The 17,980-nt window shown below is 44.3% G+C and overlaps 1 protein-coding gene across 11 annotated transcripts in view; it reads right to left on the bottom strand.

Moving 5' to 3' along the window:
- Positions 1 to 296: 296 nt before the first annotated feature.
- GRAMD1B (GRAM domain containing 1B) overlaps positions 297 to 17,980 on the bottom strand; it is a 212,961-nt gene continuing 195,277 nt past the window's right edge. For all 11 annotated transcript variants that reach the window (XM_077249616.1, XM_077249618.1, XM_077249617.1 and 8 more), the window contains 11 exons: positions 16,017 to 16,170; positions 15,705 to 15,882; positions 14,907 to 15,050; positions 14,359 to 14,477; positions 14,011 to 14,153; positions 13,811 to 13,914; positions 10,759 to 10,962; positions 8,058 to 8,142; positions 6,539 to 6,646; positions 6,341 to 6,461; positions 297 to 5,513 (listed from right to left, as the gene is read on the bottom strand). In XM_077249616.1, the coding sequence (XP_077105731.1) occupies positions 5,430 to 5,513; positions 6,341 to 6,461; positions 6,539 to 6,646; positions 8,058 to 8,142; positions 10,759 to 10,962; positions 13,811 to 13,914; positions 14,011 to 14,153; positions 14,359 to 14,477; positions 14,907 to 15,050; positions 15,705 to 15,882; positions 16,017 to 16,170 (1,444 nt within the window). In that variant the 3' untranslated portion in view covers positions 297 to 5,429. The remainder of the gene's footprint in view (positions 5,514 to 6,340; positions 6,462 to 6,538; positions 6,647 to 8,057; positions 8,143 to 10,758; positions 10,963 to 13,810; positions 13,915 to 14,010; positions 14,154 to 14,358; positions 14,478 to 14,906; positions 15,051 to 15,704; positions 15,883 to 16,016; positions 16,171 to 17,980) is intronic.

Below are 17,980 nucleotides of genomic sequence, written 5' to 3' on the forward strand. Positions count from 1 at the left end.
GTTCTACTGCATACAAGAGAGTTTCCATTGATGTCAATCTTTATACACAAGCGATGGGTGCTCAATGCTCAGATCCTGGGTGCATAGAGCCCATAACACCCGCTGGATGCACATCTCGCTTCTTGTCATTCCCTTGGTGACCTATAGAGGGCAGAAAGCAGTCCTACCATAGAAATGCAGCTTTGCCAGTCACAGGCACCCACCTCCATAGTCTGCGTATACAGGACTTATACATCATACAGTCCGCCGTCGTTTCCTTAACCACTTCACACTATACACAGCCACCATCCCTTCAAATTTCACAAAAATATAACATCATCTCTGCAGCAAGCACAATAAATAGAGCAACGTCATAAATGTACAATGTATTATTCTAGAACATAAAAACAGAACGATAAATGCCCGGTCTCAGTAAGCAGAGTTATTGTCTTACTATATGTAAGCACCATCCATACTGCTCAGTGTTAGCTCAGCTCGCCAATAGATTAGCACCAGACAACCGGAATAATGAAGATGAAGGAGGGCCCCGGACGACACAACGCTGCAAGAAGAGGATTATGGGAAACACGCCTCTATTGGCGTACAGACCTAGGTGTACGGTGACCACCTGCCCGTATCAGGAGCAGAATATCACCATAGAGGCCGTACTGAGACTTTACAGCCATTACTTTCCCCCTGCGCCTGGTACCTGCTACAAACCATGTGCAGAATGTGCTTATATACCCTCAGGGGTATATGCCCACTGTGCCCACAGAATGGGTGCCATGGCCTCTATCCGACATAGGGACACTTTGCAAAAAGAAGTATACAGCATGGTATGCGCTTATCTGTACAGGCCCTCTGTCAGATACAGCAGATCTGGGTTTGTTATTTGGCACAACTCACTGTGGTATCACCATGCGGATTTACATAGGACTGCGTGTAAAGTTAGTGAGTGATCACAATACACAGATAAGACAAATATATGCAAAATTTGTCTCTGCTGTATTTACAGACACCAGGCATACAGGTAGAAAACAGGCGGGTGCAGTAAAATGGCAATATCTTGACGTCGAGGGCTCATACACACATCTGCCAGGTAGAGGAGATGGCGAACAAGACCCGGGATGGAAAATGTAATACTGCAGCGACTGTGAGAAGGCCGTCAGGGCGATATCCCCTGGCCACTCAGTTCCCCCATACATTCGCTGTATCATGACGTTTATAGGGCACTCACCAGATGTAGTCACATCCCAATTCCTCCCCAATCTAGTGTCAGTGAATGGGATCGTCCTCCACAACCTGATCATGTTATTGCACACAGTCACAAATCATGCGCCTGTGTCAGCGGGACACCAACAGGGTGGGTCTCCTGCCTCCATTCACTGACCGCAAGCAGATCTTTAACATAAGGTACTGGAAAAAAATCTACTAGAAAGAAACAGAATTACATTTTAGATGAAACTAAAATACACCTTAAAAGGCAAATGGAGAAATGTACAGATATGAGACAGGCGAGGAGGCACAAGGGTGGAAAACAAGGATAAATTATAGCTACATGCCGCCATGCTGGGTTGGAAGCCCATGGATATGTCATCTGTACATACAACCAAGCAGGGGAAGATTTCCTCATCGGAAAGAAGCAGCAGCCGATATTCCCCGCTTTGTGCAATCAGATATCCCCATTAGTTCCATTCCAGAGCTGGAAACTTTGTGTACGGCTTCCAGAATGACAAATCTACCAGGTCGACCACATCCAATAACAGAGCATAAAATATGATAAGACTTTGTGACAAGCTCCCACTATGCAGCCAGAAGCCGTCACTTTTTGGTTATTATTTTGTGTTACCAAATTGAACTACAACTCCCTCTAATGGACATGCCGGGAATTGAAGTTTTGCACCAGCTGGAAAGTCACAGACAGGAGACCTCTGACAGTTCCCACATCCCCTTGTATCTGTATTGAAATGTTAAGACTTGTTATTTTGTGCATAAAGTGCAAGAATATTAGGGGTTTGGTGTGTCAGGACCCTGCGGCTACAGATGCTACTGGGATCTAGGAATGAGAACCACAACACCCACTACAAAAATCTGCTTCCAACTGTGGCTCCCCAGTAGTTACAGAACTACAACTCTCATCATGCCCCGACAGGTGCATCTGACAACTGCATGATTAGAGTTCCAGTATTGCAAAATCTGTCGGTCCGGAGATTGGCGAATATTAATCACCATCACCGATAGGTTAAAGGGGTTGTCCAGATTTTACAGATTGGATTTGTCTGGTATTTACAGATCAGCTCCATTAAGGTGATCAGGGCTGGGCAGTAATACCACATGTGACCTGCAGACAGATGAGGCGCTATTTTTTGGAATAAACCATTTTTACTTTTTTACATTATCCAATTGCCGTAGTAATTGGATAGTGAATGGATATACCCTGTGCACCGTTCTGTAGAGCACGGCAACTCTGCAGGAATAATAGGGTCACGGCATGCACTAATGCCTCATACATTCCCTATGGGCTTTAGCCATTCTACATCGACTACAGAATCTCAATAGAAATGGCTCCAGCTCCGATCTGACGACAAGGCTTCTGCTACATGTTGGCATGCAGCATCCCATTGTGCAGAACACATCTTATCGCCGGACGTGTCAGCACCGCACATATCACCCCCTAAATAAACTAAACATGTAGCCATGGGCAGGAAGCCTTAAGATTAGCATTACCACAAAGGCAAACCAAAAATAGCAGCATGATCATTAAAGCCAGACTAACGTAGGGTTACATTCATACTCCCCATTATCATCAGCACAGCTGTGGTGCTGGATAATATCCCAGCACGGGAGGAAAATATTAACTAGGACATGGAAGAGAAATGCAGTCGCCAGGTCGTGGTGTCCCCACGTAACATGTCATGCCCCAGATATAAGAGCGAAACGTCTGTACAGTCATCAGCAAACCTAAGGTGACATAACGGCTACTATCCATGCAATGGGCACGAGACACATCATAAAAGGTGGAAATATCCTGTGTACTGGTCCTACCCTAAATAAGCAGAAATGGATAGGTTAGCTTTGTGCACAGCCATCAGAGCAGCGGGGAAGAAATCCCCCCAGGGATCCACCATAATATGAAACGGATAAAAATCAAGAGCCAAAATACAAGATGCGGGGAAAGGGGATAGATGGGGGTCAAATCGCGATCAGATACAAAACCATCAGAATAAATAACGATAAATACAGTAGTTCGGTATATCTGCAGTAGTTATCGTCTATGACACTGTATAAGTCTCAATGCTTCAGTCTGTTCCTTAGTAAGGAGCAGCCAGGCAAGGGGGCGAGCAGCAGACCTTTAAGCAATCTTTGGATTCTCAGAACCGCTCTATGGACTTGGAAGAACGAGCATGATTTTGTGACACGAGGACGACTTTACAGCTGGGTTCAGCGGCAGCGCTCATGTCAGTACCTCCATCTGTTCCTACTTGAAGGATATGTGCACTTTCCAATCAATGTCTTGCAAATGGTCTTGATTAAAAATATCATATACAGCTCTGGTGCTAACCCATGTGTCTCCACGGTGACCAACTACAAATAAATCCTTGAGCAAGTGATGGGTCACATCACTCCCTTTGCTCTCTCTTCTTTTCAATCTACAGAGTAAAAACGGAGAGAAGAGCAGGATCACACGTATAACACTGAAGACTCACAGGTCGGCATGGGAGCTGCACAGAAGGAGAAGGAAGAAGATTTTTTGATCCTGACTATTTGCAAAGTATTTTACAATTTTATTTTAATGCAATGGAAAAAAACTAAAAAAAAAGATTGTTACAGAAGCAATAAACCTGGCCTAATAAAGTTATGTAATGGTTTGGCATTAATAAATAGAACACAGAAACCTGCCCGGGTCACAGACAACAGGACGCAGATTAACCGTGGTAAGGGGAAGGGCGGTTGTCATATATGCAAACACCCGGACCCCAATATACAGGCAGCCAGCTACCGGACAGAGCCTCCTCAGCTCCACTTAGCAGATATATGGCAGTGTCAACCAAAGCCTGCTGGTCAACAGAAAGCCCTTCCTAAAGGTGCAGGAGACAAAACCAGACTCCTCCTGCCCCATTGTCTTGTCAACATCATCATCTTTAGATATTCAATAGTTTCTAGCAGCATTCCCTTATATAATCAGATTTGTTTTTTCATCTAATCGGACACATTCATATTTTGCTGAACAGTCATTCATATAATAAAGTGGAGCGGGGCGACGGTTTTAATCATCGTCGGTGAACGCTAAATACAATGTGGGACGTGTGGACGACACTCAAGAGCTGTGTCCACCCCAATTAATTAGCAATTTACAATTATCTAATATTTTGCTAGCTGACCAAGTATTTTTTTTTTGTATTGCATTGATGGAAATCATATCCTGTCCAGATATTCTAGAGGATACTATCTTACGGCTGGGCAACCTGGTAGATAAAAGTTTTGGCAGGTCTTTTGGACACTGGCCACTAGAGCGAGCTAGAACTTGTAGTTCACCAGATATCTGCATCTTTTATACTCTGCACGGATACTAATATTTCATCCGCATTGTATTTAGGAAGAACCGTCACTGATTAAACTCAGGAAAACAAAATAAAATAAATAAGGTATAAGTCGTAACCACCAAACATTGGTGTGACAAGGTTCCTCAGAGCCTTAAAACCCTGCAGCCGCAACGTGGAGAAGGGCTGTAGGCACCCCTGCTTATTCCAAAGAAGGAATTCACATACTATTGAAATGTAAGACAAATAAATCCCTAATATTCAAGCTTTAAATTACTGAAAAAAACCCTCAAAAATATTATAAAAACTCGCTTCTTCCATGTATTGCTCCGTACAGGAGACAGGACACTTCTCAGATTGCGCACTGTCGAGGTTGATTGGACCAGTGCTCGGTGGCAGTGGAGTCTTCACGGATTTGTCCTTAAGAGTTTGTGATGAAACAAGACATCCGTTTGGAGCGATTGTGCCTTTGGCTCCTCTTCTACTCCTAGATCTGGGGCTGCCTCTGTTTGTCTCCTCAGCACCTGACCACTTGGACACCAGCATAGACCTCTGCCATGCCGGACAGCGTCAGGCTGACATCGGCAAAGTTTGCAGGTGTCGGAGGTAGAGCAGCGGCGCAGAATTGTACACTGGGTGGAGAACGGTCCTCGGATGGAGGAAGTGCTGCGCCAATCATACTTCACAACGCTGAGAAAATAAAAGTCAGAAAACACCATTCCCAGCATCTCTGAGCCGATAGTCTCCGGCAGCTGGAGAAGACATCGCCTCTGTGCAGCTGCTCGCTTGTAAAATTCATTCTAGAATATAAATTTGTATTCATAGTATACATATATATATGTATCTACATATAAATCTTCTCTATACACATATTGCACAATATTCTCCTTTCGTCCATTCTCACGACCTTCATTGGTACGGTTTGTCCTCAGACTCGGAGCCAATGTCTCGAGAGACAATTCCATTCTGAAGGTTTATCAACGAGTCTTTCATCTGGAGAAGGAAATACATTCACATATTAGAGACCGAGAGCGCAAAAGTGTTCACACAGCAAAGCGGCACAAGGGACAAGTGTACGTTCAAAGGCACGAAACCTCAGGGAACCTGTCAGCTGATCAGAAATTCAGCATTTTGGTTACTCCACCATCATTTACCCACATTATATATCTGGGCGCTGGGACAACACCAATAATAAAGAATGAGGGGGGTGTCATGTAGGACGAGACCGTGCACGAGTGACCACTGCTCCATTCATTGTCGGTTACTATGGGGGGTCACGGACATGGAATACCGCTTCACTCACATGGCACTTTAAAACTCTTTAGGATCAGTGGGGGTCTGACTGCAAGGTGACAGATGTAATTTGGGGAATTTATAATAAAAAAGTAAGAGAATTCTGGAATTTCTCATACAGCTATAATTATATATTAGTTTAGAAAATGTCACTGTGTGCTGACATTATATTTGCCCCAGAGAAAACTGTGTGCTGACATTATATTTGCCCCAGAGATAACTGTGTGCTGACATTATATTTGCCCCAGAGTTAAACTCGGTGTGCGATCGTGGCTCTGTAACTCCTCTATTCCCCATCTTAAAGGCACATCGCCTCAGACACAGCTGAACTATAATAGGATCTGCTGCTATGTATATGCACCTGGAGGTTTTCAGCACCCATCAGGATGTTCTGGTGTTCAGTCAGGCCGGCTGATATCAGAGAATAGCGGCTTACAGATGAGATACACTGTGGGTTATGTACGAGCACTCCTCACAGGTGCGCAGGGCGATACTAGTACTTATTTTGGAGGGACGTATTCATTTACCTGGTCTAGCAGCATCACAGATGACTTGATAATCTGCCTCCACTTCTGCAGCTCAGAGTCGTGGTGTTTCTGCTGAGTCTCTAATAGCTGGGTCCATTCGGCTTGTGACTGTGGGATTGCGCTGCATATAAGAAGTTAGGGTTATAGCCAGGAACACTGAGATTCTGCTGCTGTCAGCGTTGCCTCTAATGTACGCACCTTTCTTGTATTCTGAGGCCCTGCCACGTAGAAAGTGCCTGGGTGCTGTACTCCAACATCCACAGCTTGTAAAACAGCATCATGTTCAGCATAACCAACAGCACCAGACTGCAGAACAATCCCAGAAACAGCAGTGAGTTTGGCCCAGACTTTAGAACGGTTATACTGTCAGAATGATGACAATTCCCGAGCGCTCTGCACATCAGCTTCACATATACATTATATATTTCAAAGGGTTCCCTGTCTACAGCAAGGCTCCATGGGACAATGTGCTTAACCCTTGGGTATTAGCCCCACATTTTGAATACGTCTACAGGTAGAAAAAAAACAGGTTAAAGATTTTGCCACAAATCCACAGAGTCAGAGGGTTACATGCAGACTCTGTTCTTGAGTTTGCAGCAGGCAGTGCTGATTGTCTTCTCTTCGCCATGTTGATGGGGTTTTCATCTCCTCACCCATGTGCTCTGTGCTGTGATTTACAGCTACATGTGGATGAGCAGCTTCACAGAGGCTGGTGTGAGGGTGCAGGAAGCGAGGCGTATAGCGGTCAGTGATAGTGCCGTATGACTGGTCAGATTAAAGGGGTTGACAACATCTTCTTAATACTATATTCCCCAGTGTAAAATAATAATCACAGATACTCACCTCCTGCATCGGCGCCGTTCCAGCGATGTCAGCACCGATTCTCCCAAAGTTCACGTGATATTATTATGCCATGTGAGCGCTGCAGCCAATCAGCCAATGGGCTGCAGTTCTCGCACTTATAAGCTTTGTCTGATTGAAGCGTGAGTGAAGCAGTCCATCGGCGACTGCTGATCGCCAAACTACGCAAACTACAGCCAATATCACGCGAGAATAAGGAGAGCCAGTCCTGACATCACTGAGGAGGTGCGGGAAATTTTATTTTACATTGGATAATACAATATTTAAGAAAGGTTGTCTGGGTAGTGGACAACCCCTGTAATGTCAGACGATCCATGAAAAAGTATATGGCAGGTTGGATTCTTATCCCTCTCCATCCAACTTTGGTCAGATAGATCACACTTTTTCAGTGTTAACCAGAATACAATTTTTGGATGTTTTTCTCTCTAAAAAAACATTTTAGATGAAGACATAGCAACCTACATTTTTACTGGGGCATCAGTGCCTAAATCTTAAAAGCATCGATGCCATCCAAAACATTGGTAAATCTTTCTGCAATTCTATATAAAGCTTTGCTTTTTACTGCAGGAGATAAGTGGGGAGATGGATATGGAGCAGCCAGGTATCTTCTTACTGAACTAACAGACATATTTATTTAGGCCAAGATACAAATATATAAATGTAAGTCATGTGACGGAAGCACAGCCAATCGCCATCCTTCAAGGTGCATATGGCAAATTACAGCTGTCCATTGACGGGTCACACGACAAACCCTCGAATATCAGGATTCATACAGGTCCAGATGAATCTTTGTATCTGGCATTGTAACCTTATTAATAATGGCCGTGCACACCCACATAATATATTATATACGTACACGCAGCTGATCACCAGCAGGAGTTTGGAGATGCTCTGCAGCTGACTCTGCTTTTCTTCAGGAACATGTCGAGTCTGAGTGGAACCTAATAAAAAATGGAAAGTTTAACCAGACTGGAAAGCTGACACAAATGTACCATAGTAAAGTTAACTATTTCACTTTTCTGATTTGTGACCATATTATAAGTCTGTAACTGTGCAGGACATGAATCGACCTGTTGCACATAGGTCTGCACAGGAGCTGCAGGCAATTCCTTTATTTTAGATGCATCGTACCAAAGAAAAAGTGTTTGCAAAGTTGCACCAAGAAGCAAATACTGTTTCTCATGTGCATCTGTGATAATGTCAGTTGCATCTACACTTGTACATTTCCATGGACTCCTCTGTTCATTTGCTATTTCTCAGATGACTTTTCAGATTGTTATCTTGCAGCTATGATTTCCTTTTACACTCTGGGGCGGGGAACCTTCTCATCTGTCTTGTACCGAACTCTGCACCTGTGTCATATGGACAAGATCAGGACGGGTATTTAGCCCCTGAATGTAAAAGGGAATCATGGCAGAAAGCAGAGATCCTGACAGTGGTGATGAATGTCATTAAAGGGGTTTTCCACAATTGATACTTATCACCTATCCACCACGATGTGATGTTTCATCACAGGTGGCTCCACGGCTGGGACCCCAGTCCTCAATCAGTAGAACTAGGGTCTCAAGGTATTCTCTCCTCCATGCTGCTCTCTAAATGCAGAGGAAAATCTCGAATGGATGGGTGATCCAGCATTCACCCTTTATTCAATACCTACAAGGGTTAATTACAGATAATCCTAATCAAAGTGTCGCATGACGCTGTGTAATCAGCATGTCTATTTTATTTGGGTAGTGTGCAGCTTATATACACTGCTCAAAAAAATAAAGGGAACACTAAAATACCACATCCTAGATATCTCTGAATGAAATATTTCAGTTGCAAATTTTTATTCATTGCATAGTGGAATGTGTTCAGAACAATAAAACAATTATCAATGTAAATCACAACTAATATCCCACGGAGGTCTGGAGTTGGAATGATACTCAAAATCAAACTGGAAAAAGAAGTTACAGGCTGATCCAACTTCAGAGGAAATGCCTCAAGACAAGGAAAAGATGCTCAGTAGTGTGTGTGGCCTCCACGTGCCTGTATGACCTCCCTACTGTACAACGCCTGGGCATGCTCCTGATGAGGCGGCGGATGGTCTCCTGAGGGATCTCCTCCCAGACCTGGACTAAAGCATCTGCCAACTCCTGGACAGTCTGTGGTGCAACGTGAGGTTGGTGGATGGTGCGACACATGATGTCCCAGATGTGCTCAATCGGATTCAGGTCTGGGGAACAGGCGGGCCAGCCGATAGCTTCAATGCCTTCATCTTGCAGGAACTGCTGACACACTCCAGCCACATAAGGTCTGGCATTGTCCTGCATTAGGAGGAACCCAGGGCCAACCGCACCAGAATATGGTCTCACAAGGGGTCTGAGGATCTCATCTCGGTACCTAATGGCAGTCAGGCTACCTCTAGTGAGCACATGGATTGCCGTGCGGCCCTCCAAAGAAATGCCACCCCACACCATTCCTGACCCACTGCCAAACCGGTCATGCTGAAGGACGTTGCAGGCAGCAGATCGCTCTCCACGGCGTCTCAAGACTCTGTCACGTCTGTCACATGTGCTCAGTGTGAACCTGCTTTCATCTGTGAAGAGCACAGGGCGCCACTGGCGAATTTGCAAATCCTGGTGTTCTGTGGCAAATGCCAAGCATCCTGCACAGTGTTGGGCTGTGAGCACAACCCCATCTGTCGACGTTGGGCACTCAGACCATCCTCATGGAGTCGGTTTCTAACCCTTTGTGCAGACACATGCACATTTGTGACCTGCTGGAGGTCATTTTGCAGGGCTCTGGTAGTGCTTCTCCTGTTCCTCCTTGCACAAAGGCTGAGGTAGCGGTCCTGCTGCTGGGTTGTTGCCCTCCTACGGCCCCCTCCACGTCTCCTGGTGTACTAGCCTGTCTCCTGGTAGCGCCTCCAGCCTCTGGACACTACGCTGACAGACACAGCAAACCTTCTTGCCACAGTTCGTATTGATGTGCCATCCTGGATGAGCTGCACTACCTGAGCCACTTGTGTGGGTTGTAGAGTCCGTCTCATGCTACCATGAGTGTGAAAGCACAACCAACATTCAAAAGTGACCAAAACATCAGCCAGAAAGCATTGGTACTGAGATGTGGTCTGTTGTCCCCACCTGCAGAACCACTCCTTTATTGAGGGGGTCTTGATAATTGCCAACAATTTCCATCTGTTGTCTATTCCATTTGCACAACAGCATGTGAAATTGATTGTCAAACAGTGTGGCTTCCTAAGTGACAGTTTGATTTCACAGAAGTTTGATTTACTTGGAGTTATATTCTGTTGTTTAAGTGTTCCCTTTATTTTTTTGAGAAGTGTAGAATGCACTACATAAGTAGCATAAAGCGCCAAATTAACAGTTAGTGCGGCAACTCAATAGCGAGATGAACATTCATTTGGCACTTGCTATATTTCTAGGTCATTTCCTTTCCCACGTCACAGAATTTACCTGAATATTCCATAGAATTGTTTAGTTTTTTTATTTTTGCACATAAATCATCTTTAAATCGATAACGCAAAGTAGACAGGGAGCTTAACGTCTTCTGACCTGCTACATGTCGGACGCGATGTTGCCGCTCCTCATCTGTCGGGGTGGTAACTGGGCTGAGCACTTCCTGCAAATGAGGGATTCGCAAGTGAGTATGAGGACGCTTCCTGCGGCGTGTAGAGGTGATCTTGGTGCTCTTCTCTTTGGGGGACTGTCGATGTAGGTCAGACAGGTAAGCCGTCTCTGCTTTGGTCAGTTCATTCTCTGCAAAAAAAAAAGGAATCCAATAATCAGTATTCAGCAAATATATTCTGTCAGTGTCTACAATCAACGATCCCATGTTCATGCCATACCAGGGCTTCATAAAAACCCACTTGGTGTCATATTTGTAGGTACCGTATATACTTGAGTATAAGCCGACCCGAGTATAAGCCGACCCCCCTAATTTTGCCACAAAAAACTGGGAAAACTTATTGACTCGAGTATAAGCCTAGGGTGGAAAATGCAGCAGCTACCGGTGAATTTCAAAAATAAAAATAGATGCTCCATACCATTCATTATTGCCCCATAGATGCTCCATATAAAGCTGTGCCATATATAATGCTCCATACCATTGATTATTGCCCCATATATAGCTGTGCCATATAGAATGCTCTGCACCGTTCATTATGGCCCCATAGATGCTCCATATAAAGCTGTGCCATATATAATGCTCCATACCATTGATTATTGCCCCATATATTATCCATATATAGCTGTGCCATATAGAATGCTCTGCACCGGTCATTATGGCCCCATAGATGCTCCATATAAAGCTGTGCCACATATACAATGCTCTGCACCGTTCATTATGGCCCCATAGATGCTCCACATAAAGCTGTGCCATATATGCTCTGCACCGTTCATTATGGCCCTACAGATGCTCCATATAAAGCTGTGCCATATATGCTCTGCACCGTTCATTATGGCCCCATAGATGCTCCTTATAAAGCTGTGCCATATATAATGCTCTGCACCGTTCAGAAGGGCCCCATAGATGCTCCTTATAAAGCTGTGCCATATATGCTCTGCACCGTTCAGTTTGGCCCCATAGATGCTCATTATAAAGCTGTGCCCTATATGCTCTGCACCGTTCAGTATGGCCCCATAGATGCTCCACATAAAGCTGTGCCATATATGCTCTGCACCGTTCAGTTTGGCCCCATAGATGCTCCTTATATAGCTGTGCCCTATATGCTCTGCACCGTTCAGTTTGGCCCCATAGATGCTCCATATAAAGCTGCCCCATATGGAATGCTCTGCACTGTTCAGTTTGGCCCCATAGATGCTCCTTATATAGCTGTGCCCTATATGCTCTGCACCGTTCAGTTTGGCCCCATAGATGCTCCTTATATAGCTGTGCCCTATATGCTCTGCACCGTTTAGTTTGGCCCCATAGATGCTCCTTATATAGCTGTGCCCTATATGCTCTGCACCGTTCAGTTTGGCCCCATAGATGCTCCATATAAAGCTGCCCCATATGGAATGCTCTGCAGCGTTCAGTTTGGCCCCATAGATGCTCCAAATAAATCTGTGCCATATATAACGCTGCTGCTGCAGCTGCAATAAGAAAAAACAAATCACATACTCACCTTTCTTGCTTGCAGCTCCTCAGCGTCCCATCCCGGCGTCTCTCCGCACTGACTGATCAGGCAGAGGGCGGCGCGCACACTATATGCGTCATCGCGCCCTCTGACCTGAACAGTCAGAGCGGAGAGACGCCGGGAAGACAGAGCGGCGCCCGGCGTGTGGAACGAGGACAGGTAAATATGCGATACTTACCTGCTCCCGGCGTCCCGCTCCTTCCCCCGGACAGCTGGTCTCCGGGTGCCGCAGCCTCTTCCTCTGTCAGCGGTCACCGGCACCGCTGATTAGAGAAATGACTATGCGGCTCCACCCCTATGGGAGTGGAGTCCATATTCGTAAGTTTAATGAGCGGTACCATGTGACCGCTGTACAGGGGAAGAGCTGCGGCACCCGGAGACAGTGTGACGGGCAGGGGGAGCGTCAGGATCGCCGGGACTAGGTAAGTATGCCTCAGCGCCCTCTCCCCCTCACCCGCCGACCCTGCCACAGACCGTGACTCGAGTATAAGCCGAGAGGGGCACTTTCAACCCAAAACTTTGGGCTGAAAATCTCGGCTTATACTCGAGTATATACGGTACATTGTATCATTGCAATTACCTGGTATCCTAAAAAACAGACTCTGCATCCCAACCCCACTTCACATTCCGGTTGTGACAGTTCTGGATGTATTATTACATAATGCAAAATATAAATTCCAGTTAATCAAAAGGACATTATTAGTGGAAAAAGGTCAATTCAACTGTGACTGCAATTTGGCAAGAGATGTGCGAGGTCTTGTATTGGCGTCAATGCTTCATTTGCTGTTTTATGTCAGAATTTGACAGCCCCAACTGCACTGAGGCCACATAAAGGGACTGGAGGTCCATTCTGCAAGGCAGCACCCAGGGGCCTGTATATTCAAAGTGCACTGTGTAGAATACATTACAGAAGTACAGGGCAAAATGGACAACCCTGACAATGGATGTAGCGTAAAAAGCTGAGGGGTTCAGACAAGGAAAAAGAAGAGGGAGCTTAAGAGTGGTACAGGGCGTGAGACTTCATTATTTAGTAATTATAAGTGTTGTAAGTCTCCAGTCTGCTCCAAATTCTCAACACTTCTGCTTGATGTCAATGACCAGAAACATTTATGGTTTACATCCAAAAGCAGAGAACTTGCCCCAATAGAAATAATGTTGAGGTGCTCTGATATATGATCCTGAATCTACAGGACACGATCCTGCACATTTTCAGCCTTTTAACAAAACAATGAATGTTTCCAGTTACTGATAGTAAGCAGAGATCTTGCATACTGATTTTGTCTTGCTTACACATTTCTTTGCTCTTCCAGTGCTAATGTAGATTATTAGGTGAGAAAGCATAAACCCGCTGCTCAGAGATACACAGGGCATTTCAAAGCTACTTACTAGACTGTAAAAGTAAACAGGAGGCCGAGATGGTGAATTGCTGAGAAAAGCAAAGATCCTGTTGATTTGGAGATTAAACTAACCTAAATGGTGAAAATATTCATCGAGACCGCTCCAGAAGTTTTTCTCAATAAAGGTCTTGACAAGCCCCCACGGCTGTTTCCGGTAACGAAGCTCTGTAGAGATCCTACAATCCAGAAGAGAAACTTGTGGTGAATGGAATGATCCTCATATGATCCTCATATTAAAGATTTACCCTGTAACATGGCCGTTAGACAGGTACCTTAACCGGCTCTTGTTCCGGGCCACTCGGGTCAATGTGTATCGGTTGATGGTATAGAAGTAATCATGATAAGGGATATCGTGCGTCAGTACTTCTGCATCAATCACGTAACATTCGCTTTCCTGACTGGCTTTGTATAATGTCTGAAAAAAAATGTAATGATTACTTCAAAAGCAGAGACCATATATCTAGACAAATAACACACTCGCCCCTTCACCGGATATTATACCAAACTGTCTCATTCACTCTCCAAATGCGCTGAGTCCGTTGTGAGAAAAGTGTGATACAAATAAGTAATATCAGGGTACATGCATCCAACCCATGCAAGTGGTCGGGATGAATCCATACCTGCGTTTCTGTTACCGTTGCGGATTTTGGCGCCAGAGGATTTGTTAGGGCGATGGTGTATAAGATAACCCGAGTCTGGTTTCCATTTTCTTCCTTCTTCCAAGGATGAAATATAACTTCTGTGAATAAATTATAGTCAAAACTATCAGACTCCTCTTGGCCTACAAACATTTGTATATTATGATTCATGGTTAATTTAAGATTTGGGAATACCTTATTGATTGCTGGGGGTCTGACCCCCATTATGAATGGAGCCAAGGTTCACTTCATTCATTGTCATTGGGACTGCTGGAAATAGTGCAGCGCTGTGCTGGACTTACTCTGACTGTCCCACAGACAATAAAAGGAGAACTGGTTGTGCATGAACACTTCCTTTTTAATAGAGAGATGTCTTAACTCCAGCCCCAGTTTCCCAACCTGCCAAAATCAGGCCAGGTTTTGAGCTGAGGCAGAGAAACACTGATATAGGTGGCCTTAGATAAAGGACTATGTTTTAAACAATTCTCATTTCCTGGGACCCATCTGAATAGACTGAAGTAGTAGCTCACCTGTAAATCTTCTCTGCTCCATGAAATCTCTCTGAAACTGAGACTCCGTGAACAGGAGACTGAACAATTTGTCCACGCTGAAGTTGAAGACTTCATTGATGTACTGCCGGCCATTAAGGTCCTCATAAAACGCTTGCACTTCACCTGCACAATATATTCATTCTTATTGACTGCAAAATTTAACATAAACCTAACCATAAAGCTTTGTGAACCCACCACCTCCATTACAGGCCATAGCTCCGGACTAAAAAATATAGATGTAGCGAGCACCAAAAATACTATGTATCGCATGTGCAAACCAGCCAAGTAATTGACCTTGCATTGCGGTAATTTAGGAAATTAACATTAATGGGGCATCCAGTTTTTGTTTTAACTAAAGAGAAATAAATATATATATAATAAAATATTATATATCAGAGATGAGCAAAGCGATTAGATTTGCAGGACTCTGGTCCAGCAGCCAAATCAGTAGTCCATGGCAGATAGACGGCAGCCATAGGTACTGATTCCTACCTGCCAGAATCCCCAACACTTCTGATTTGTAAGCCTGGTATCATCATTACATCACGACACACACATGACATAGCGCCTGCTAATCAAATGTAGCGTCAGGGATTCTGGCAGGTATGAGGTGTTCACAGGGCTCTTGTCCGGTGGCCACACTCATCTCTCTCTTCTTAGTTTTCCATTTTCTGCATTACTGGTGACAGATTTTTTGGTTTCTGGAGATATTTCTAAACATTTGCAGAGAGACATGTCCACAAAAAATGAGAAAGAATATGCAAGCTATGAAATCACCTTCATCGTGTGTTTCTGAGGAGTCGCTGAGCTCGGTGGGTAAGTCTTCGTTATCATTAAAGTCCAAGGATGGAGATGTGACAGGTGGGAGAAGCTCCACTTTCTGCTCCTCAAGGTTTGCAATAAGCAGCTCGCTTTCCAATGAGCAGTCAATGTCATCAATGATGCCTCCATCAAACTATTAGGAGAGAGGATTAATCAACTACAACTCAACCCATAAAGGATGTCAAGTAAATGAAAACAGATCCATCTGTTGCATGCTAAGGTCCATCTGGACGAGGCCTCACACCTCTACATATGGGTGGTGCATACCGTGGGAGGGTCACTGCTGGTGGTGGATGGCACATTACTGCTTGTAAGAGATGGTTCCTGCAGGTTGCAGTTTGCTTCTGGCTTAATATCCCCGCTGCTTTTGGAAGAATTGTCATTTACTTCCACATCCTCCACTGGGATTTCTTCACAATAGCTGAGAACAAGAGGTAAACCACAGTTTAAAAAAAAACATGCCCGAAAAGCCATCTGTCTGAAGGCATGCGATATATTGACACTGTCATATAAAATGCAGTGGGGAAAATAAGTATTTGACCCCTTGCTGATTTTGTAAGTTTGCCCACTGACAAAGACATGAACAGTCTATAATTTTAAGGGTAGGTTAATTTTAACATTGAGGGATTGAATATCAAAAATAAAATCCAGAAAATCACATTGTATAAATTCTATACATTTATTTGCATTTTGCAGTGAGAAATCAGTATTTGATGCCTCTGGCAAACAAGACTGAATACTTGGTGGCAAAACCCTTGTTGGCATGCCCAGCAGTCAGACATTTTTATTAGTTGATGATGAGGTTTGCGTACATGTCAGGAGGAATTTCGGTCCACTCCTCTTTGCAGATTATCTCTAAATCATTAAGATTTTGAGGCTGTCGCTTGGAAACTCAAAGCTTCAACTCCATCCATAAGTTTTCTATGGGATTAAAAGTCTGGAGACTAGCTAGGCCACTCCATGTCCTTGAACACAATGTTTCCACCTCCATGCTTGACAGTGGGGACGGTGTTCTTTGGGTCATAGGCAGCATTTCTCTTTCTCCAAACATGGCGAGTTGAGTTAATGTCAAAGATCTCAATTTTTGTCTCATCTGACCACAGCACTTGCTTCCAATCACTCACAGAATTATCCAGGTGTTCATTGGTAAACTTCAGACGGACTGCACATGTGCCTTCTTCAGCAGGGGGACCTTGCGGCACTGCAGGATTTTAAACCTCTATGGCGTAATGTGTTACCAATGGTTTTCTTGGTGACTGTGGTCCCAGCTGACTTGAGATCATTAACAAATTCCCCCCATGTAGTTTTAGGCTGATCTCTCACCTTCCTCATGATCAAGGATACCCCACGAGGTGAGATTTTACATGGTGCCCCAGATCAATGTTGATTGACAGTCATTTTGCATTTCTTCCATTTTCTCACTACTGCACCAACAGTTGTCTCCTTCTCACTCAGCATCTTACTTATGGTTTTGTAGCCCATTACAGCTTTGTGCAGGTCTATGATCTTGTCCCTGACATCCTTATAAAGATCTTTGGTCTTGCCCATGTTGTAGAGGTTAGGGTCTTTAAACACCACAGCAGAAAAAAACCCTCTAAAATATACCTTTTAATAATGTAGTTAAAAAATGCCCAATTGCGGGTGACAATAACAACACTCACATATAAATAGAAAATATCAAATGACTAAATTTACACAAAGATATATGTAAGAAAAAAGGGGGACTAATTTCACCCTAGTAGGCCCTAAGGGGGCCCTACCTGTCTTCGGAGGTTGGCACCCTAGTTGATGATGACATGGTGCCCCCGCTCAACGTTGGTGTCCCTTGGGTCCCTAAGTCACCCTAACATACCAAAAGATGTGCCACACAAAAAACACACACACACAAAAATGGCCGTAGAGATATTCAATGTCCTAACATGTGAAAAAAAACTTATCTCGTAATATCTAAGGATCTGGATACGCTATCAAATAAGTGGTAGGGTCAGTGCTCACACTCAGATGTTGACTAAATAGTTTTCACCTTACAATGTTGTGCCAAAAGCATGAAGTAAGTAGTAGGCAAAAAGAGACTTCTCTGTATTTAAGATTCCCTTTTTGCCTACTACTTACTTCATGCTTTTGGCACAACATTGTAAGGTGAAAACTATTTAGTCAACATCTGAGTGTGTACAAAAAACAAGAAAAGAAGCCATGCATATGCAGCGCCCCAGAGTTCTGGTCGTTGCAGT

The sequence above is a fragment of the Ranitomeya variabilis genome, chromosome 4 (genome assembly GCF_051348905.1).
Source record: "Ranitomeya variabilis isolate aRanVar5 chromosome 4, aRanVar5.hap1, whole genome shotgun sequence".
Classification (NCBI taxonomy): domain Eukaryota; kingdom Metazoa; phylum Chordata; class Amphibia; order Anura; family Dendrobatidae; genus Ranitomeya; species Ranitomeya variabilis.